At 39.0% G+C, this 17,262-nt stretch overlaps 1 protein-coding gene across 2 annotated transcripts in view; it reads left to right on the top strand.

The window, feature by feature from the left end:
* Positions 1-15,757: 15,757 nt before the first annotated feature.
* LOC148026236 (protease Do-like 5, chloroplastic) overlaps positions 15,758-17,262 on the top strand; it is a 44,605-nt gene continuing 43,100 nt past the window's right edge. The window contains exon 1 of one of the 2 annotated variants that reach the window (XM_087693531.1): positions 15,758-16,144. In XM_087693531.1, coding sequence (XP_087549657.1) covers positions 15,860-16,144 — 285 coding nt within the window. In that variant the 5' untranslated portion in view covers positions 15,758-15,859. The remainder of the gene's footprint in view (positions 16,145-17,262) is intronic. The other variant, XM_087693530.1, reaches the window with a different exon arrangement.

The raw sequence follows: 17,262 nt of genomic DNA on the forward strand, positions 1-17,262 counted from the left end.
CTTAAGAACTTTTAGATATGGTGAAGCTTACAATTTTTCTATGTGGAAAAACGTCTTGAAGAAGAAGTTTCAGGCTGGTCCTTCGCGATCAGAGGCTGTAAACAGAGGTTCTTGATCGCCAGGAATCCACCCGTATCGACCGTTCGCGATGAGACTGACCATAGAGCTCGATCATTCCAGGAGCTCTGCCTTCGCACAAAATGGGTAGCGATTGGAAGCTCTCGATCTCAGCTTCGCTCTGATACCACTGATGCACAGATCAGATGCTGTATGCTTGCGTAGTGAACACCGAAAGGTTCCCAAGAACAAAAGAACTCTACTTTTTGCACAAAACTCAAGGTAAAAAGCATGCACAACATGAACAAGAGACCAATTGGGTGTAATCTCCCCCCATGCCTTGTGTGAGCGCTCCACAAAGCATGTATTTTTATGTATTAATCATCTTCAAGCTCAAATAATAGCCCAAATTACAAAATAGCACCCTTTTGGCTTTTGAGTTTGCTTTAGCACAAAATAGAAATAAAGCTAATGGACGAGCACCCAAATAGTCAGGCATACCCAATACAATGTCCAAATACAAATATCATAATCATGCGCCCATGCGCATACAAAATAATAAATATCCAATGCCTTAATAAATAGGCGCGAGAAAAAACATTGAATGAAAGATCATTCAACCAATGACCATATTATTGCAAAGAAAATAGTATAACTAAAGCAAGGCAAATCAAGTCAATAGACATTGATCAAAGCTCAACTTTCTTGTGAGAAAATACCTATAAATAATGTATTGATAAGCCACAATGCAACATTCACTTGGATTGTCTATACAAAAGCTTCACCATTCAGGTTGATTACACAAAGTGCAACTTGATTATCTTAGGCTTGCCATCCATGAGTATTAGGAACTTCATCATTTTTATGTAGTTTTGTTGTTGATGATGATGATACTGATGTCAACCCTATGTTGATATCTTATTGATTTCGCCGAATATTGACTGATATCCAATATGCCAAAGCTTGTTCATACGGAAAGTTCTCTACTGAGTACTGATGGGAAACATACAATCTCATGCAAGTATCTAAATTTGTGCTTAACTTGTCGTGCATCTTTAAAAAAAAAATGCAATAACACTAAACATTCTTTCATCCTCCACGGATCCTAAAATCATTGTTTGAGTCAAGTCAACAAGTCCAAATATTCAGACATACAATCTTGGAGAACTTGACTCATGCTCAACATGTTCCATAATCGAGTAATTGCACCTGATTTTGTAGGCTCTACAAGTTTTGTAAATTGATGCCACATGGTCTCTCCAAAGCATTGTGATTGTTGCAAAAGTTCATCTCCATCTGTTACTGAGAAGGTTCCATTAGACCCTTGCAATTGTAACATTTACCCAAAGTGATCTTTAAGAACATGAACTCTTTTCTTGAAATCTACTTGAAGAGCACGCATATCTTGCTGATGGTTCCAAAATTGTGGATAAATGATTGACATTGCCTCCAATAGTTCATCTCTTGGAAACCATTCTCTTATTTCTTGTGACACAGACTATGCAACTTGAGCTAATGTGATTTTAACACTTTCCACTACATTATTAAAATTTTCCATCTTTACAGGCTGCCTTCTAACAAGTCGTCCTCGAACTCGCTTCCTAGAGAAATAAAGATGTACCAAACCTTGAATGCACTTTGATGCATACTGTACCATTTCTGTTTATCTTAAAAAAGCTCTTGCTAGGTTCTGATTGAAAGTTCACGATCTCATGCCATCTTTTGAATCTCTCCTCGTGCAAAGGATGATTCATATCTGCATAAAAAGAATCTAATGCCAAGCATATGATCTTTTGAATATTGCTATATTCAGTCATATACATTGTTCTCTTTTCAGCAAGCTTCACAAGGACATTAAGCTCCGCAAAAGTAAAGGAAGAATTCCTATAAAACAAAGATACAAAATATTAGATATTAAACTAAAAAAGAAAAGTACAAGCAGTATATTCACTCCAAAAACATTGGAATACCTATCAATGTAAGTAATGTCTCTAAATCTGTCAAAACCGTTAAAAGCTCTAATGCCTTGTCAGTCTCCTTTGACTTTTGAGGTGCCAATCTATCCATGAGTCCTACTAAAGATGGGTACTCCTCTAATAATCTCCTAGCTGGCAAGTACAAGTTGATCCACCTTGTATTCACATGCTTCAATAATTTTCTACCTTGTGTTAAACCCTTTTCCATCTCTTGGAACTTTAAATATTGTTTGGAACTCCTACAAAAAAAACTACTAGATGTACTGACCAACTGCTCCACCTTTGCAACACTATCAAACTCATCAACTATTTTATAGGCCAAGTTCATTCTATGTACCATACAATGAATTCCTAACATAAAAGGCACTATAGAAATTTGTATGCGGACACAAATTCTTGAGCGATGGCCTTGCATAACTGTTGCTCCATCAACTCCCACACAAAAAAATTAGTTTTTTTTGCAATCTCAGCCCTTGATAATTGCAACATACTCATCAAGCTTCCTTCAACTAACAAGAATGGATTCTTTGTTGTGGCATCTTTTTGCATTTTGTTTATTGTAAGAAAATATGCATGACAAACATGATTTTCCACAATATAAAAAGTCATGCAAACCCAATTAATATTATCTCTAGATGTGGCCTCATCTAGTGAGAGAGCAAAAAATTGAGAAGATTTGATTTTTTCTCTCAAATCTTGCTTGACAACCTCATCTAATACTTTTACCAAATCCCATCCACTATTGTGTGACCAATGCGATTGTGAAAAATTATCAATAGGAAATTGTGACAAGAATTCCTTATACTCGGGATAGTCCACCATTGGTCTTCCTTGCCTTAAGATATAAAAAATAGTCTGCACGTAAAAAAGCCATTACAATTTGATATTACACACAATATAAAATATATTATGAATATATTAATATTTATAAATGATAAAAAATACATTCAATTGCAGGATTTTACTTTGAAAGGTCTTATCTTGCATTTTTTCGAACATGTTGTTAATTGATTACTTCTCACGTTGTGCTTGCTCAAGCAAATGTTTCTCATATAGTCCTGCATTCTTTAGATGTAGATACTCCTCACTAGATTTCCATATTACTTGACTTACTTCTTGCCTATCAACAATGGTTTTTTCATATATATTTCCTACATGCTTCTCTATAGTGTCAATTTTGAGCTGAACTGTGTAATCGGTTCCCCTTTTCCATGAACAACTAATACATCGAGCGTTTTTTGGAGTAGAATTATCTGCTAGTATAACTAGCTGAATGAATGGAAATTTACTAACCCAATCTAGCTTAAATATACACTTTGCAAGGCCCCAAATTTCTTTTATTTTTCTTCTCACTAGCTTGTGTGCTTTCCAAGGAACTTGACATCTCTTCTTCATTTGTTTGTATAGGTTTGCATGGAGCATTTTGTACAGTTGGTGTAACTTGTGTTTCAACTACTCCAACACTAGTAGTGGCACAAATTTGTTGATCTCTTGCTATTTGATATGGTGTTTCAGTCTCACTATTTGCTTCATTTCCAAGAATAGATGTATCTCTTTGATTTGTTGATGTCTATGAATCATTAATAACATTTGTGGTTGCATGGGTATTTAATGGATGACTAAAAAATGTTGGAATATCTCCCTTTGAAACCTCACAAATTTTTTGTTTCTTTAATCTACCCATGCCTTCAGAAAAACACATAAAACAATACCTAAGATTTTGTTCCTTCACAATGCTACTACAAAATTATATCAACTTTTAAAGAATACAAGTTGCACATAAATCCAAATATAACTTGAAAATCAAATAAACATACAAACAATTACCACTTAACTACAACTCACAAAGGATTGGTTTCAAGCTTTTATATTAAAGCAACTTGTTTGCAAGAAAACACACACACACACACACACACACACACACACACACACACACACGATCACGTTTTATAACACATAAATCCAAATATAACTTGGAATTTAAAGAAACATATAAACCATTACCAACTTAACCACAACCCATAAAAGATTGGTTTCAAGCCTTTATGTTAAATCACCTTGTTTGCAACAAGGAACAATACCCTTAAATGTGTGCACATACACATCCTTGCACATTTTGTACCAATTGCACATAAAACAAAATATAACTTGAAATTGAAAGAAACATATAGACCATTACAAACTTAACTACGACCCATAAAAGATTAGTTTCAAGCTTTTAGATTAAAACATCTTATTTGCAAGGAATAACACACACACACTCATGCATGTACACATACATCCTTGCACATTTTTAAGAACCTTACTAAATAATGACACTAGTTCAATGGATATAAAATGCAATATGGTTGATAATCTTATATCTAAGTTTATGATGGAATTTACAAAGTAGCTATCAAAGGTTCATAAAAATCTCTCAGTGGTTCTAGTGACTATGAAATTTTCTAAGTGTTACCTTTTAAGTGCATTATGATAAGCATTGTGGTCTATTATGTAAATATCAAGATATGATTATTTGCACTCAGAAACCTTGTGTATACATTAGAATACTCATGAGTCACCAATGTTTCACATTTGCTAATAACTAGAAACAATTTATAATATAAAATCTTCACCATGATATAAAACATGACATAGTGCAAGTAATGAATTTCAAAACTTGAAAAAACTATCAATCATACAAAACAAAATGTGAATGAGACATAGACATGAAATCTTGGAATAATTACTCCTAAAAAGTAAAATTTTTTAACTAACTTAATCTATAGGCACAAATTACAAGTCCCGTTCCATGGAGTATAGAGTTTTACAAAGTTGCCAATCTTTTCAAGACATGTTTGGATTCACAAGTCATGGAAACTCCAAAAACTAATAGATTGTTTTACAAAATGCAAGTAGAGATTGTAAGAGTCGGGTTACTCAAAAGGGGTGAGCTAAGATAGGACCAAGCTCTATAAGGGGTCTCTGTGCCTTTGCAGGATCAATCCCACACTCTACCCTCATAAATTCGTTGAGGCCTGCAAAGGATATACATGCAACCCTGTCATCTACCAACATGCGATCACTTGCCTTTAACTCTATCAGATGCATGATCACTTCATTTGGGGCATCCTTTGGCTTCCTGCACAACCACAAGTTTTAGCCTAGGCACCAAAACTCAACAAGATAGATGATGAGGCAGCCAATTGCATACACATCTTACTCCTTGCTATAGGCAAACTAGCACAGTGGGTCGTAGATCTCAGGTGCAATCCAAGGTCTTCTTCTCCTTTCCAACTCTCCTTTTCGCCGACACTCATCTATGAGGTGCATGGGATCATTTGGATCACCACAATTTATTGCTGATCTTGTCATGCTAGAAATGAGCATTAGACCCTAGTCTATAATGCCAACCCTAGGGATGTTCTCTTTGGTAAAGTCTAGTACCATGTTCTTAGCATGCAAGTCTGAATGGATGATGCTGGCACTATGCACGGCCTTCATCCCATCCACTAGTGCATGAATAATGTTCGGCATATTATTGATAATGCCCACAATCCTAGCTTTCTCCTCTACATTGGGCACCTTGTCAGGATTAGGGTTGAATCCCATTGATGGCTTGCACAAGCGCTCGATTGTTCTTCTATATCTACATTCCTTGAAAGTACATAATTCAATGTACCGCCATTGAATAGGGGGAAGACCGTAACCCAAGGGGGCTCAAAAGTGAAGGCAATGCATCGCACAATCGATGCATTGACCTTTTGCATCCCAGCTCCACTTGAAACTGTTGTAACTTGGCATTATTAGAGCCCTCGTACATTTTGGCACAAAATTTCAAATCTAAAGGAAAATAACTGATGTTATGTATTGTGGCTTCCACACACTGTCCGAAGGAGCCTTCACCGATGTCTTTGCCTAGCTTGATTACATCAAAAGGAATGCCAATTGCTGGTGCACATTGGTGATTCCTCAATGTCCACCACGTAGTTCTTGCCCCCGACGGATCATTTTGCTGTCTTGTGGAACTGGGACTAGGAGTTGCACCTATTGTAGCCTTCAAATGCTTTGGCAAAGAGGAGGCACCAAACAAGTCCTTCGCCCACTTTGAACATGCCACCTCCTCTCTCCACTTTGTGTTCCACAAGGCCAACTTCTCATTTGATACAAATGATGGTGCTAACTCCCTAAGATCTTCAAGTATCTTAGGTGCATTTCCGAGCAATGTGCGACAAAGATGCAAGTTCTTCTCAGGATCCATGACTGCATCAGTAACTAAGTGTGAAAGCCCTTGTTGCTGCAACAAGGCACGCATAGCTATACATGCTCGATTGCAAAAGTTGACAAAGGCAACATCGTTGCTATTAATGAATGATATTTGATCTTCTGTACTGGATGATATGGCCTCTATCAAGCAAATGCAGAGTGCTTTGGCAATGTTAAGAGCCATCTTGACAAGGCCAATTCCCCCTAGTCTGTGACAAAGGAAAAAAAGCGTATAAGCATGGCTCCCAAGAACCCACCTCCCAATCGTAAGTTAGATTGCATCACTTGAATATAAACATTTGATATATAATCCTTGATTATTAAAAAAATTACATGATATCAATCTTGGGTTATACTAGTGTTGTATATAGACTTCAATTGAGTTAAAATTGCATGATATCATTTAGACATTGAACAACGAAGATGCAACATAGATTGCATCAAGTTGTTTTCTCATGAAAGCATAAATACATAAAAATATTGCTAGAGTTTTAAAGATCTACACACGTGAGGACACTTTATGGTCGAGTGTACAACATAAATGCAGCAATGCCCATCCCATCAAGCAATACCAAACAACTAGCGTGTCCATGACATTACATAGCCGAAAACACGACCAAATGCCCATCAATTATTTATTCATTTATAGCCCATTAGGACACTATCTAGCCGAATTTACGACCAAGTGCCCATCCATACACAAGGGGGAAGGGAGGGTGTCACAATCAAAATGACACAATGCTTGTCAAAAGTATGTGTCACAATCAAAATGACACAATGCCAAGTCAATTGTGACATACTTGTCAAAAGGCACTCACTTGCCAACTTCACGACTAAGTGCCTACTTGACAAGCACCTTTCAGCCCTACACACACACACACACACCCATCACGAGACAAGTATCATGACATGTATATGTCAAATATACAGTAGATGCCAATCCACATATCTCACAAGTGACTACACAATACATATACACAAAGACTCAAAGATACAAATAATGCATGGCAAGAGACCCATCTCATGACACACATACATGCCAATCAATGACCCCTTACCATACATGTGCATGTGAAGAGTATACACCTTCGCACAATGAGTGATACGAGAAGATTGCCTTATCGGTTCTTGTGACATGCATATCCCGATTTCACAGTGCATGCTAGTCAAACAGCCTCTCCTATCACACATGTGGACATGCACACACACACACACACACACACACATACATGCACACATTGTGACAAGAAAGGACTGTCTCATGACATGCATATGCCGAATTCACAATCTATGCCAATAATCAACAGGCCTCTCCTGCCACACACACCATACCACCTACTTTCTAATATTTTATTAATGGTATTCTTGAAAACAATTGGCATGTGGTAAGGTATCCTATCATCAATAGTAAACACCACCTCGCATTAGCATTAAGTCCCAATCCAATCCCTATGTGGGTTTCTTCAAAATGCTTCTGTGTACTTCAAGTTGTTTCAAGAGTCCCTTACATTTGACTAACAAATTAAACATACTGAATCCGTATTGCTTTCTCCTTTCCTCTCATTTGTGAGGTGCTTACCATGACCATCTTGTCATCTACATCCTCCTAGGAGGCATTTGTCCTATATCCATATCAACTGCACACTTAGAACAATCATTTTTGATGCGAAGTGCAAAATAGCATCCATGGACTCATAGAAAGGCCAAGTGAATGGCACTGACCTCATTTGTCCTACCATTTTCTTTTCCTTTGGCTACAACTAATAGCATCCCGAGGTTGAATATAGCTTATACATGCCCGTGGTTCAATACATTATGCAACTTATGTATCCGTGGCAGTGGGCATTGGTCGTCCAGGGCCTCACTCACCACCTGGGCAGTGGCCTGCGAGTAGTAGTGCATCTCGTTACCTGTGCAAGACATCTGCATGGAATCTCCAGGGCCTACGACGACATCACTACGCTCACCTAGACGACATCAATACTACATCAGTACACTGACTTGGGCGGTGGCTTGCGAGCATGCATCTTGTTCCATGTGCACAACATCTACATGACATCTCTAGGGCTTGCGATCACTGGTCACTGGTCGCATCTAGTGCACGACATCTCCACAACATCTTGTTCCCTAATCACTGGTCGCATCACAGTGTTGCTAGTGTTACCACTGTTGGACCTGCGGTGCCTACTTGTTTGACATCAAGAATCACAACTAAGTCCTAGTAGCCTATGCTGGGCTATAACAATGTTACCAGACATGCGATGCGACCAATGATCAATACGCTCACTTGCAATGCCCATTTCACCACCTGCATGTGAGACCCGTATGCAATGGAAAATAGAGTGCCACAGACCTATGACCAGTGACTGGTATGCAGGGAGAGAGGGAGACGACCTAACACCCCTAGAGATCAATAGAGAGAGAGAGAGAGAGAGAGAGAGAGAGAGAGAGAGAGAGAGAGAGAGAGAGAGAGAGAGAGAGAGAGAGAGAGAGAGAGAGAGAGAGAGAGAGAGAGAGAGAGAGACTTGCTATTGCCTAGAGCTGAGCGGCTTGGGAGCGATGAAGATTGTTGCTGCTATCTGGAGTTGCCTGACTGAGCTGCTTCTGCGTAGGAGAAGTGGAGAGAGAGAGAGAGAGAGAGAGAGAGAGAGAGAGAGAGAGAGAGAGAGAGAGAGAGAGGGGGGGAAAGAGACTCGGTATAGAAGCACAACTTTCCAATCAACCCAATCATGTGCAATCAAAGTGAGAGAGAGAGACCCAGTACAAAATCATAGCCATGGAGTTACTATCATTAGGAGAACATTATGGGTGCACACACCTATTAATCAACAGTCATGCAAGGTTTTTTCACATAAAGATTAAACTTGTAAATGCTTTTACTCGGCTCTATGCACCCAGGTCGGTGCTTCACACCTCAAATACAACTTCTAGCCCTCGACCCCCATTGCTGGCTCTAAAAGTCTTCAACATCTCTTGCTAAACTTATCACCTACAAGCCTTTTTCTTTTGTGCCAAATTTCTCCTTTCGTCATCCACAAGTGACTTATAATCAAAAAGTAATACCACCAGTCCACCATGTATACAAATGTCATTGAAAATGGTAATACCAGAGTACCTCTATCTTGTTGAGATCCATGGAAAACTAGCTCCATCTATTTTTTTCCCTAGACCATGTAGTGGCTCGTGAGATTCACTTGCACCATGTACTACTACAAATGCTTGTGTTCACACAACTATCACCATAGCATAGAGCATGAATCTCGATCCTACTAAGGTGTTACTCAACTTAGCTTGAAGTGTATGCATAAGAAGGCAATTCCCTAGTACTCCACAAAAGTTTGTCTCAATCCAAATGACCAATGTGGAAAAAATGATGGATATCCTTGCTTAAAATCAAGGCCTCATGCACTTGCTTGTGAACCACATGCCTATACATATTGAAGGATGCCCCACCCAAGTTGCAACTGCTAGTCATGATGAGTTGTACTAAAGATGTTGCTTAAGAAGAATGCTAGAGCACTTAGGATTATCCCTAGTTTGTGCACTTGCCGTAGAAATTCAGGATCAATCCCAAGTCAACAAAATCAAATAAAAATGCAACTTTCAATGCCTTAATTTAGAATAAATCGTATATGCATCGAGTGATAGTACCTGTAGGGATTGTCAAATCATGAGCAATGTAGAGTAGCAATGTACCACCAAAACAATTCAATCGAATCCAACTCACTGCAAAAACGTCTCTCTTCTCTTCATCATCCTCTCATGTAACCTGGTCTACACCCAGAATTAGAGCATCATCCCCTCTTGTATAAAATCCTACTTGAGAAGGAGTTGCACATAGCTAACCACCTTAAGGGTCCCAACCTCTTGACCGACATTGTTACTTATCATTGTGTGTTAGCAGCTCAAACATTTGATTTGGATCCTCTTGCTAAGTTAGGTGGGACCTCCTGAGAGATGATCCATATCAATTTTACTTTAATTCTCTCAAAGCTAGGCATCAAAGAGAGACTATTACATTTATTTAAGACAAAAATAGATGCACCTTTATTGATGACTAGGATATTCTAATGTTTTCCACAAGCATCTCTTAGTGCTAGCCAAGGTTGAGCCCAAGAGTGTTGTTGATTGGTCCTAGTGTGCTGCTAAAATCTTGGATGTGGAAATGGAGAGAGTCCTTGGAACATTGCTGAAATTAGCTTGCTCTTGGATAAACTATTCATTGAAGGGGAGGTATTTTTTGTGCTCAAGTCTATGAAGAGGAGACGCCCCTTAGCATTTATGGGTTTTAGGTAGAGCTCTGTCTTGCTTTACAACTTTCAAGATGCATGCTTCAAAGATTTGACTAGCTCAAGTTATTGGACCATGAGTACCTCAAATATTTTGGTTTTAAGGATTGTGTATATGTATGTATGAATAGAAGAGTAGATGCAATGGTGATTAATGTGTGTGTGTGGAGGGGTGCATGTGAGTCATGTGTATGAGTATGTAAAGAAGGAGCAAGGATAAGTAGTATGTGACATGTGTCTATGTATGTACTATGTGTATGAGTACATATCTACATGTGGCAAATGTTTCTATATATGTCCCATAACTTATAAATACTGTGGTGAATTTAATATATTTCTTTCAATATTTGTTTCACATGAATGGCGAAAGAGGTTTCAAAATATGGATATACCTCAGAAATGTTGGCGAATAAAAAATTTTGAAGTTATAACTCAACCTACTTGAGTTTCGAAAAAAAATCCAAAAAAATAAAAGTATAGCCATTTGGTGACATATAGCCACTAAAATCATCTATGGTGGATGATATGTTGATTGCTAAGAGAGCTCATGATGAGCTAGATGCCTTGAAAAGGAAACTCAAGAATAGCTTTGAGATGAAGGATATGGAACACGTCTCACATATTCTTGGGATGTGCATCGTGCACAATCGCTCTAAGGGGCTCCTTTACTTGTCCTAGAAGAAATATACCCAAAAGGTCCTTGAGTGATTTTATATGTAGGATGTTAAGCCTATTAGCTATCCTTTATCTTCTCATGTGAAGGTTAGTTAGGCTAATTATCCACAGTAGCTTGATGAGCAAAAGGCCAAGATCCCTTATGTATCCATAGTGGGCAATTTGATGTATGCTATGATAGCCACTTGTCCTGACATAGCAATTGCAATGGAAGTTATAGCATAGTATACAGCTACACCTGACAAGCGAATTGAAACATCATGAAGAGTATCATGAGGTACCTTGAGGCACTATAGATATATGCATATATTATGGTGGCCAAGATACAAGAGTCATAGGATATACCGACTCTTCTGATTATACAAGACATGCATATAATAGAAAATCCACCTCTTGCTATGTCTTCACCTTTGCTAGAGGTGCTATTTCTTAGATGTCCAAGGTACAAAAATGGATGGCCTTGTCTCTACTAGAGGTAGAGTATGTTGTAGTCACTAAGGCTTGCAAATATAGGCGCCATGCCTAAGGTATGCACCCATCAGAATATAAGTGATAACTCAAATACACACTATCCTCCAATGCTTTCCTCCGCCACTGTTGATGTCTCTACACATCAACTGAAGCATTCACAATCGTTAGTAAAATAATACAATTAAACCGACAAAAGTGAATACCTAGCAGTCTTCAGCTACATAAATATCAACTGGTTAGAAATCAATCCTAACCTTAATTTATTACGAGTGCGCACTCTAAACTCATAAACGTTTATTAATTTAATATGTATTTTGCGGAATCACCCGCTATGGAATCACCCATATACACACTAAATTAATGAAACGCTTGAAAAGGATAGGCGTCCCCATCAACTTCTCGCACAAAGAATCCACTTTGTGTATGAGCCCCGGTCAACAAAGTTTACGGAATCCACCGTAAAACCTCACGGAATCCACCGTGGCACGGAATCCACCGTGAAATATGCCTCCTGGCATCAATGATTGTTCCATTTTCTTAAGAGATTGGAACATGTTGCTGCCCTATCTATGCAAAATACATAATAGAACAGACAGTGCCTCATGAGGAAAAATACTTGTGCCTCATGGGAAAAATACCTAATCTTATATCATAAACTCATAGAAACTCAAAGATAATCACATAGAGACATAAGAAAATAGACTTCGGCACTTCAGAGAATGAGAAATAGAGCACAAAGAAGATGCCGAGAATAGAACAGAAACACAATGAATTATGGCACCAATTGTCAGATCTGCTATATAATAATGAAAATCCATCATACATAGGTTGTGAACATCAGAGAAGAGCCCAAAAACGAGCATGACATAGTGTGTCGCATCGGGTCACGTTTTTTCAACTACCTACAAAAATTGCACTTCATGAGGCATTTTGAGACTACTTCATATAGCAATAGTAAAGACTAAGGCTCTAAACCATGCTAAGGGCAAACATATCTATTGAGAAAAATTATGCCTCACTCACAGCCCGATGGATGGCTGACACCTAGCCCGATGGATGGCTGACACCTAGCCCGATGGATGGCTGGAATAGCCATGGCTTGAACCCTTGCATGAATCATGGTGTCAAATGCCTTATCCAAAAACTGACATATCTTATGAGAGAAATTATGCCTTACTCACAATCTTGAACCATGAAGTAAGCCACAAAGAGAAACGATAAGTAGAGCCTCTCTTGTAGGATACTTATAGCCCTCTACTATAGTTGCATAATCCACTCAAAAGACTGTCACAAAACATAAAGGCATACATAGTAAGTATGATGAAAAAAAGAAACAAAATCTGACAGTGGTACAATAAAGTATCTCATGAGCTATGAGGCTCATGAGCATCATGAGAGTCAATGATAGACTGCTCCTGTGCATGCCACTCATGTGATACAAGAGGTAAAACATCCATGTCATGAATCTTATCCACTGTAGGCTCCTTAATCTACACCCGGTTATGAATATCATGCAATACATAATTAATATCAACCTTGATAATAGGACAGACAATGCCTCATGAGGAAAAATGCTTGTGTCTCATGGGGAAAATACCTAATATTATATCAAAAATTCATAGAAACTCAAAGATAATCACATAGAGACAAGAACACATACTTCAACACTTCAAAGAATGAGAAATAGAGCATAGAGAACATGCTAAGAATAGAATAGAAAAATGAATGATAGCACAAACTGTCAAATTTGCTATATAATAATGAAAATCCATCATACATAGGTCATGAACATCAAAGAAGGGCCCAAAAATGAGAATGACACAGTATGCCTCATTAGGTCACATTTTTACAACTGCCTACAAAAACTACACTTCATGAGACATACAGCTTCATGAGGCATTTTAAGACCGCTTCATACAACAAATAGTAAAGACTAAGGCTCTAAACCATGCTAAGGGCAAACATAGTGTGCTAACAAAACATGACAACTTTGTAGGCTAACAAATCGCACAAGTATGATACGATGATGAATAGGGAAAGAGAAAGATGAAGGGAGTTGTGCTGCTAGCATGACTTGATGGATATAGCCCACATGATTGATGATGAAGGTGTAAGGGCATTCACATGTCATAATAAGCATAAGGATGCCTCATGGAGTTTGGGAATATTAGACAAGACATACCTCGATTGGGGGGATGGTGGGCTATAAACTAAAGCTCCTATTTGAAGTAATAGAATTAGATCACATACCCATTTAGTTCACGCTCAAGATTATCCCATTAGAGGATCATCATATCGGCCCTCTGTTATTTGTGTTCAACAATAGCTTCCTAAAGGATAAGAGCTTGTGATGAAATTGAAAGATACGTGGAAGGGAGTAGTAGATAAGGTACCAAACCCACTCGACAAAGTGGAGAAAGCCTTAAAGGCTATAGTGAAGGTGGCAAAGGAGTATGGCAAATCTAAAACTAAAAATAGGAGGAAGTACATGGATTCGGCTATGAGATGTTAGACCCATCTTATTACTAATCTTGCTCTTAATTCTAATGATTAGTATATGGTTTGCGTTTTATAGAGAATGGAAGATTTTCTTAAGATAGAAGAGGAGAGGAAAACCATTGTGGTGTAGACACAATTGAAGGGCAATTACTTGGTGGAGCATGATGCTCCTACCGGAGCCCTGGTGGATTTAGGGAGTACAGTGAAGCAAAAGATCGATGGGCTCGTAGATAAAATCGGAGCTAAAGATGGTCGAATTCTTGAATCTGACTTTGTCATTTGCAAGCTATCTCATTGTATGGAACAGAATCATAATGCCTATAGTAATGTTTGTCTCTACAATGACACCATTCCCAAACAAACAAAGTGAAAGATTAGAGAATATATTTAAGTCTTATTTTTGGTACAAAGGAGAAATGACATGCTATCCCTTGGGGTATGGTGAGTGAGACCATGTGGAATGGTGGAATAGGGCTGGAGAAGGTCCATGATAGGATCCTAAGATACTCATTCAAGCTTTTGATGAGGATGGAGTCAGAGGAACCATGGACAATAATCACTAGGGTAGCAATCCAAAACACAATCCTCCCTGTAGGAAAATGGGAGGGACTCATGTGGATGGATTAGATATTGGCCTCCCACTCTAAGTTGGGGATCAAGGGCTATGAGTCCATCACATGATTTGAGAAGATTGAAGGAAGCAATAAAGAGACTACAATTGTCAAAAGAAAGACAAAGAGGGGGTGATGGATCTTTGCTCCAATGCATTTGGACATTCCCATAGGCTATGGAATCTAAGTCTCCCCTAGTTAACGAGAATCCAAAGTTGGCAAGGAGGATAGCTCGGAAGGGGCTAGTTGAATGGTATGATATTTGGGACCAACAGGGAGGAGAGATTTGTAGCACAAAAATGCTTGTAGAGCGCTACGGGTTGAATGAGGAGGAGAGAACATGGTTAGAGGAAGTATTAAATAGGAGGAAATATAATTGGAAAGCCACTCCAAGTAAGCAACTAAACTTACTACTTTGGAAGGTGGTGGCAAGGAAAATCCCCACCAAGGATAGGTTGGCAAAGTGGGCTAGGGTGGGCACTAGCTGTGTTTTCTTCCCAACACAGAAAGAGATGGTCAAGCACATGTTCTAGATGCGCAAAGAAGCAACAACATCTAGAGGAGATTGAAGGGATGGTTCAAGATTGCTAGACTCAATGAGCTAGTACAAATGAGGGCTGCTGTATTTGGAGATCAAGGCAAACTTGATGAGGAATCAGTCAAGTTATGGAATGTAGTCCAAGGTCTAGCGATCAAGCAAATTTGGGGGCAATAGAAACAAAGTTTTGATGAGGAAGGAGAAGAAGATCCCAACTGCTGACATTTTTAGGCAGATTAGGAGTGATTCCTTAGCCATGTTTAGAGCAGTGAAAGACCAAGCTCAAGTCTTCAAGATAAGCTTGCAAGAGACTTGGGATATAAGGCCATGGGGTTTATAAGGTTTTGATGTATTAGTTTTCGGTTTGACCAAAACAGTGGCCATGGAGCCAATGGCCATGCATACTACGATGTAAATATTTCCTTTTGTTGGGATATATCCCCATTAAAAACTCTTAATTCAGAGAGGTGGTTTGTTAGGATCCGAAGATCACAAAAGATGGCTTTGGGTCGTGCATCTCTGATGCCACTACGACTGCAGGTGGCGGCACCCAAGTGTCGTTCGCCGTTGCCAGCTACATCCTCTTCCGTCTCCTTCACAGAACCTCCTCCTTATCGTCTCCAATGGAGCCGACGCCTCATCGCTGGTGGCCTCTCCACAGCTCTCCTCTCGCCCTTCTTCTTCTTCGTCACCGCCCCTGCGCTCTCTGAGAGTCCCCCTCCTACCACAAGCTACGTCGACGACTTCGAGGAGGAGGAGCAACGCGTTGTGCATCTTTTCGAGGTAATTTCAGTCGCTCTGTTTGGCCATTGGAAACGCGGAGCTAATCTTTTGTTGATCGAATAGAAGAACTAGATAAGGCTTTACTACATCGAGAGAGGGCTTGGATAACCTGAAAGATGCGCTTATAGGCAATTTGTGATGAGCACTGCGGGAGAGGGCATTGAACTTGTCAGGCTGTCCCTCGCTGCTCGTCTATATATTTTCTGTTATAATTGAAACTCCAGGTCTTGGAAAATTACGTACAGGAAAATTTGTGTCAAGAAAATGGGTCTTGCCTGCATCAAGGGAAATGAAATGACCCACTAACTTTACTCTCCTTGAATATTGCAGAAACATCATAGTTTGCACTCTTCTCCCAAGGTCCAATTGCAAGTCTGGGATAAGTCGATGTAAAGAACAGTAAGGAATAGTAAGAGAATGTGGCTTAAGTGTTTAGATTGGAGTCTCAAAACTAACTTGTAGTCACTCTAATTGAGCTTGTTGAAGTTGACAAGTTGCTTAGATAAGGCACTATGTCCTAATTGCACAATAGAAGAAAGATAAGAGAACCCAAAGGCAGTTGATCCTCAAATCTTATTTTACAAGAATAATATGGGTGTGTACAAGCTATTGCTGCTGACAACGTATCAGTGTTGTGCACCTGCCTTTTGTGCTATTGTAAAGCACTAGGCCACAATTTACACACCTCAACAGAGGCTCATGACTAGTGTTTTATGGCCCTGTCTAGGTCACTTTGTTGTAGTCTTTCTTGATGATAGCCTAATCTATAGTAAAACTAAAGAAGAACATTTGGAACATTTGCAAAAAGTGTTCCAACTGTTCATTAGTAGACATGTTATCCATTCTCTCGTATTGACATCTCCTACTTGTGAGTCAAATGAGGACATTGGGAGCTTTGTCATTGCTATAGTTTGTTAATCATTCTTCTGTTGCTACATTCCTTCATTTCAGGTTCATGAGGTGGAGATTAGAGTTTCTAGGTCTTGATCATCTTATTCATTGGTTCACTTAGCTTGTTCAAATTGCACACTAATCATTTTAGTGGAGTGCATTTCACTTTTTTGCCATGTGGCACATGGGCAACCAGTTTTGAAAGGCATCATCCTTTTGGCAGCATC

The sequence above is a fragment of the Lygodium microphyllum genome, chromosome 14 (assembly GCF_053477565.2).
Source record: "Lygodium microphyllum isolate KBCC chromosome 14, Lygodium_microphyllum_v1.1.10, whole genome shotgun sequence".
Classification (NCBI taxonomy): domain Eukaryota; kingdom Viridiplantae; phylum Streptophyta; class Polypodiopsida; order Schizaeales; family Lygodiaceae; genus Lygodium; species Lygodium microphyllum.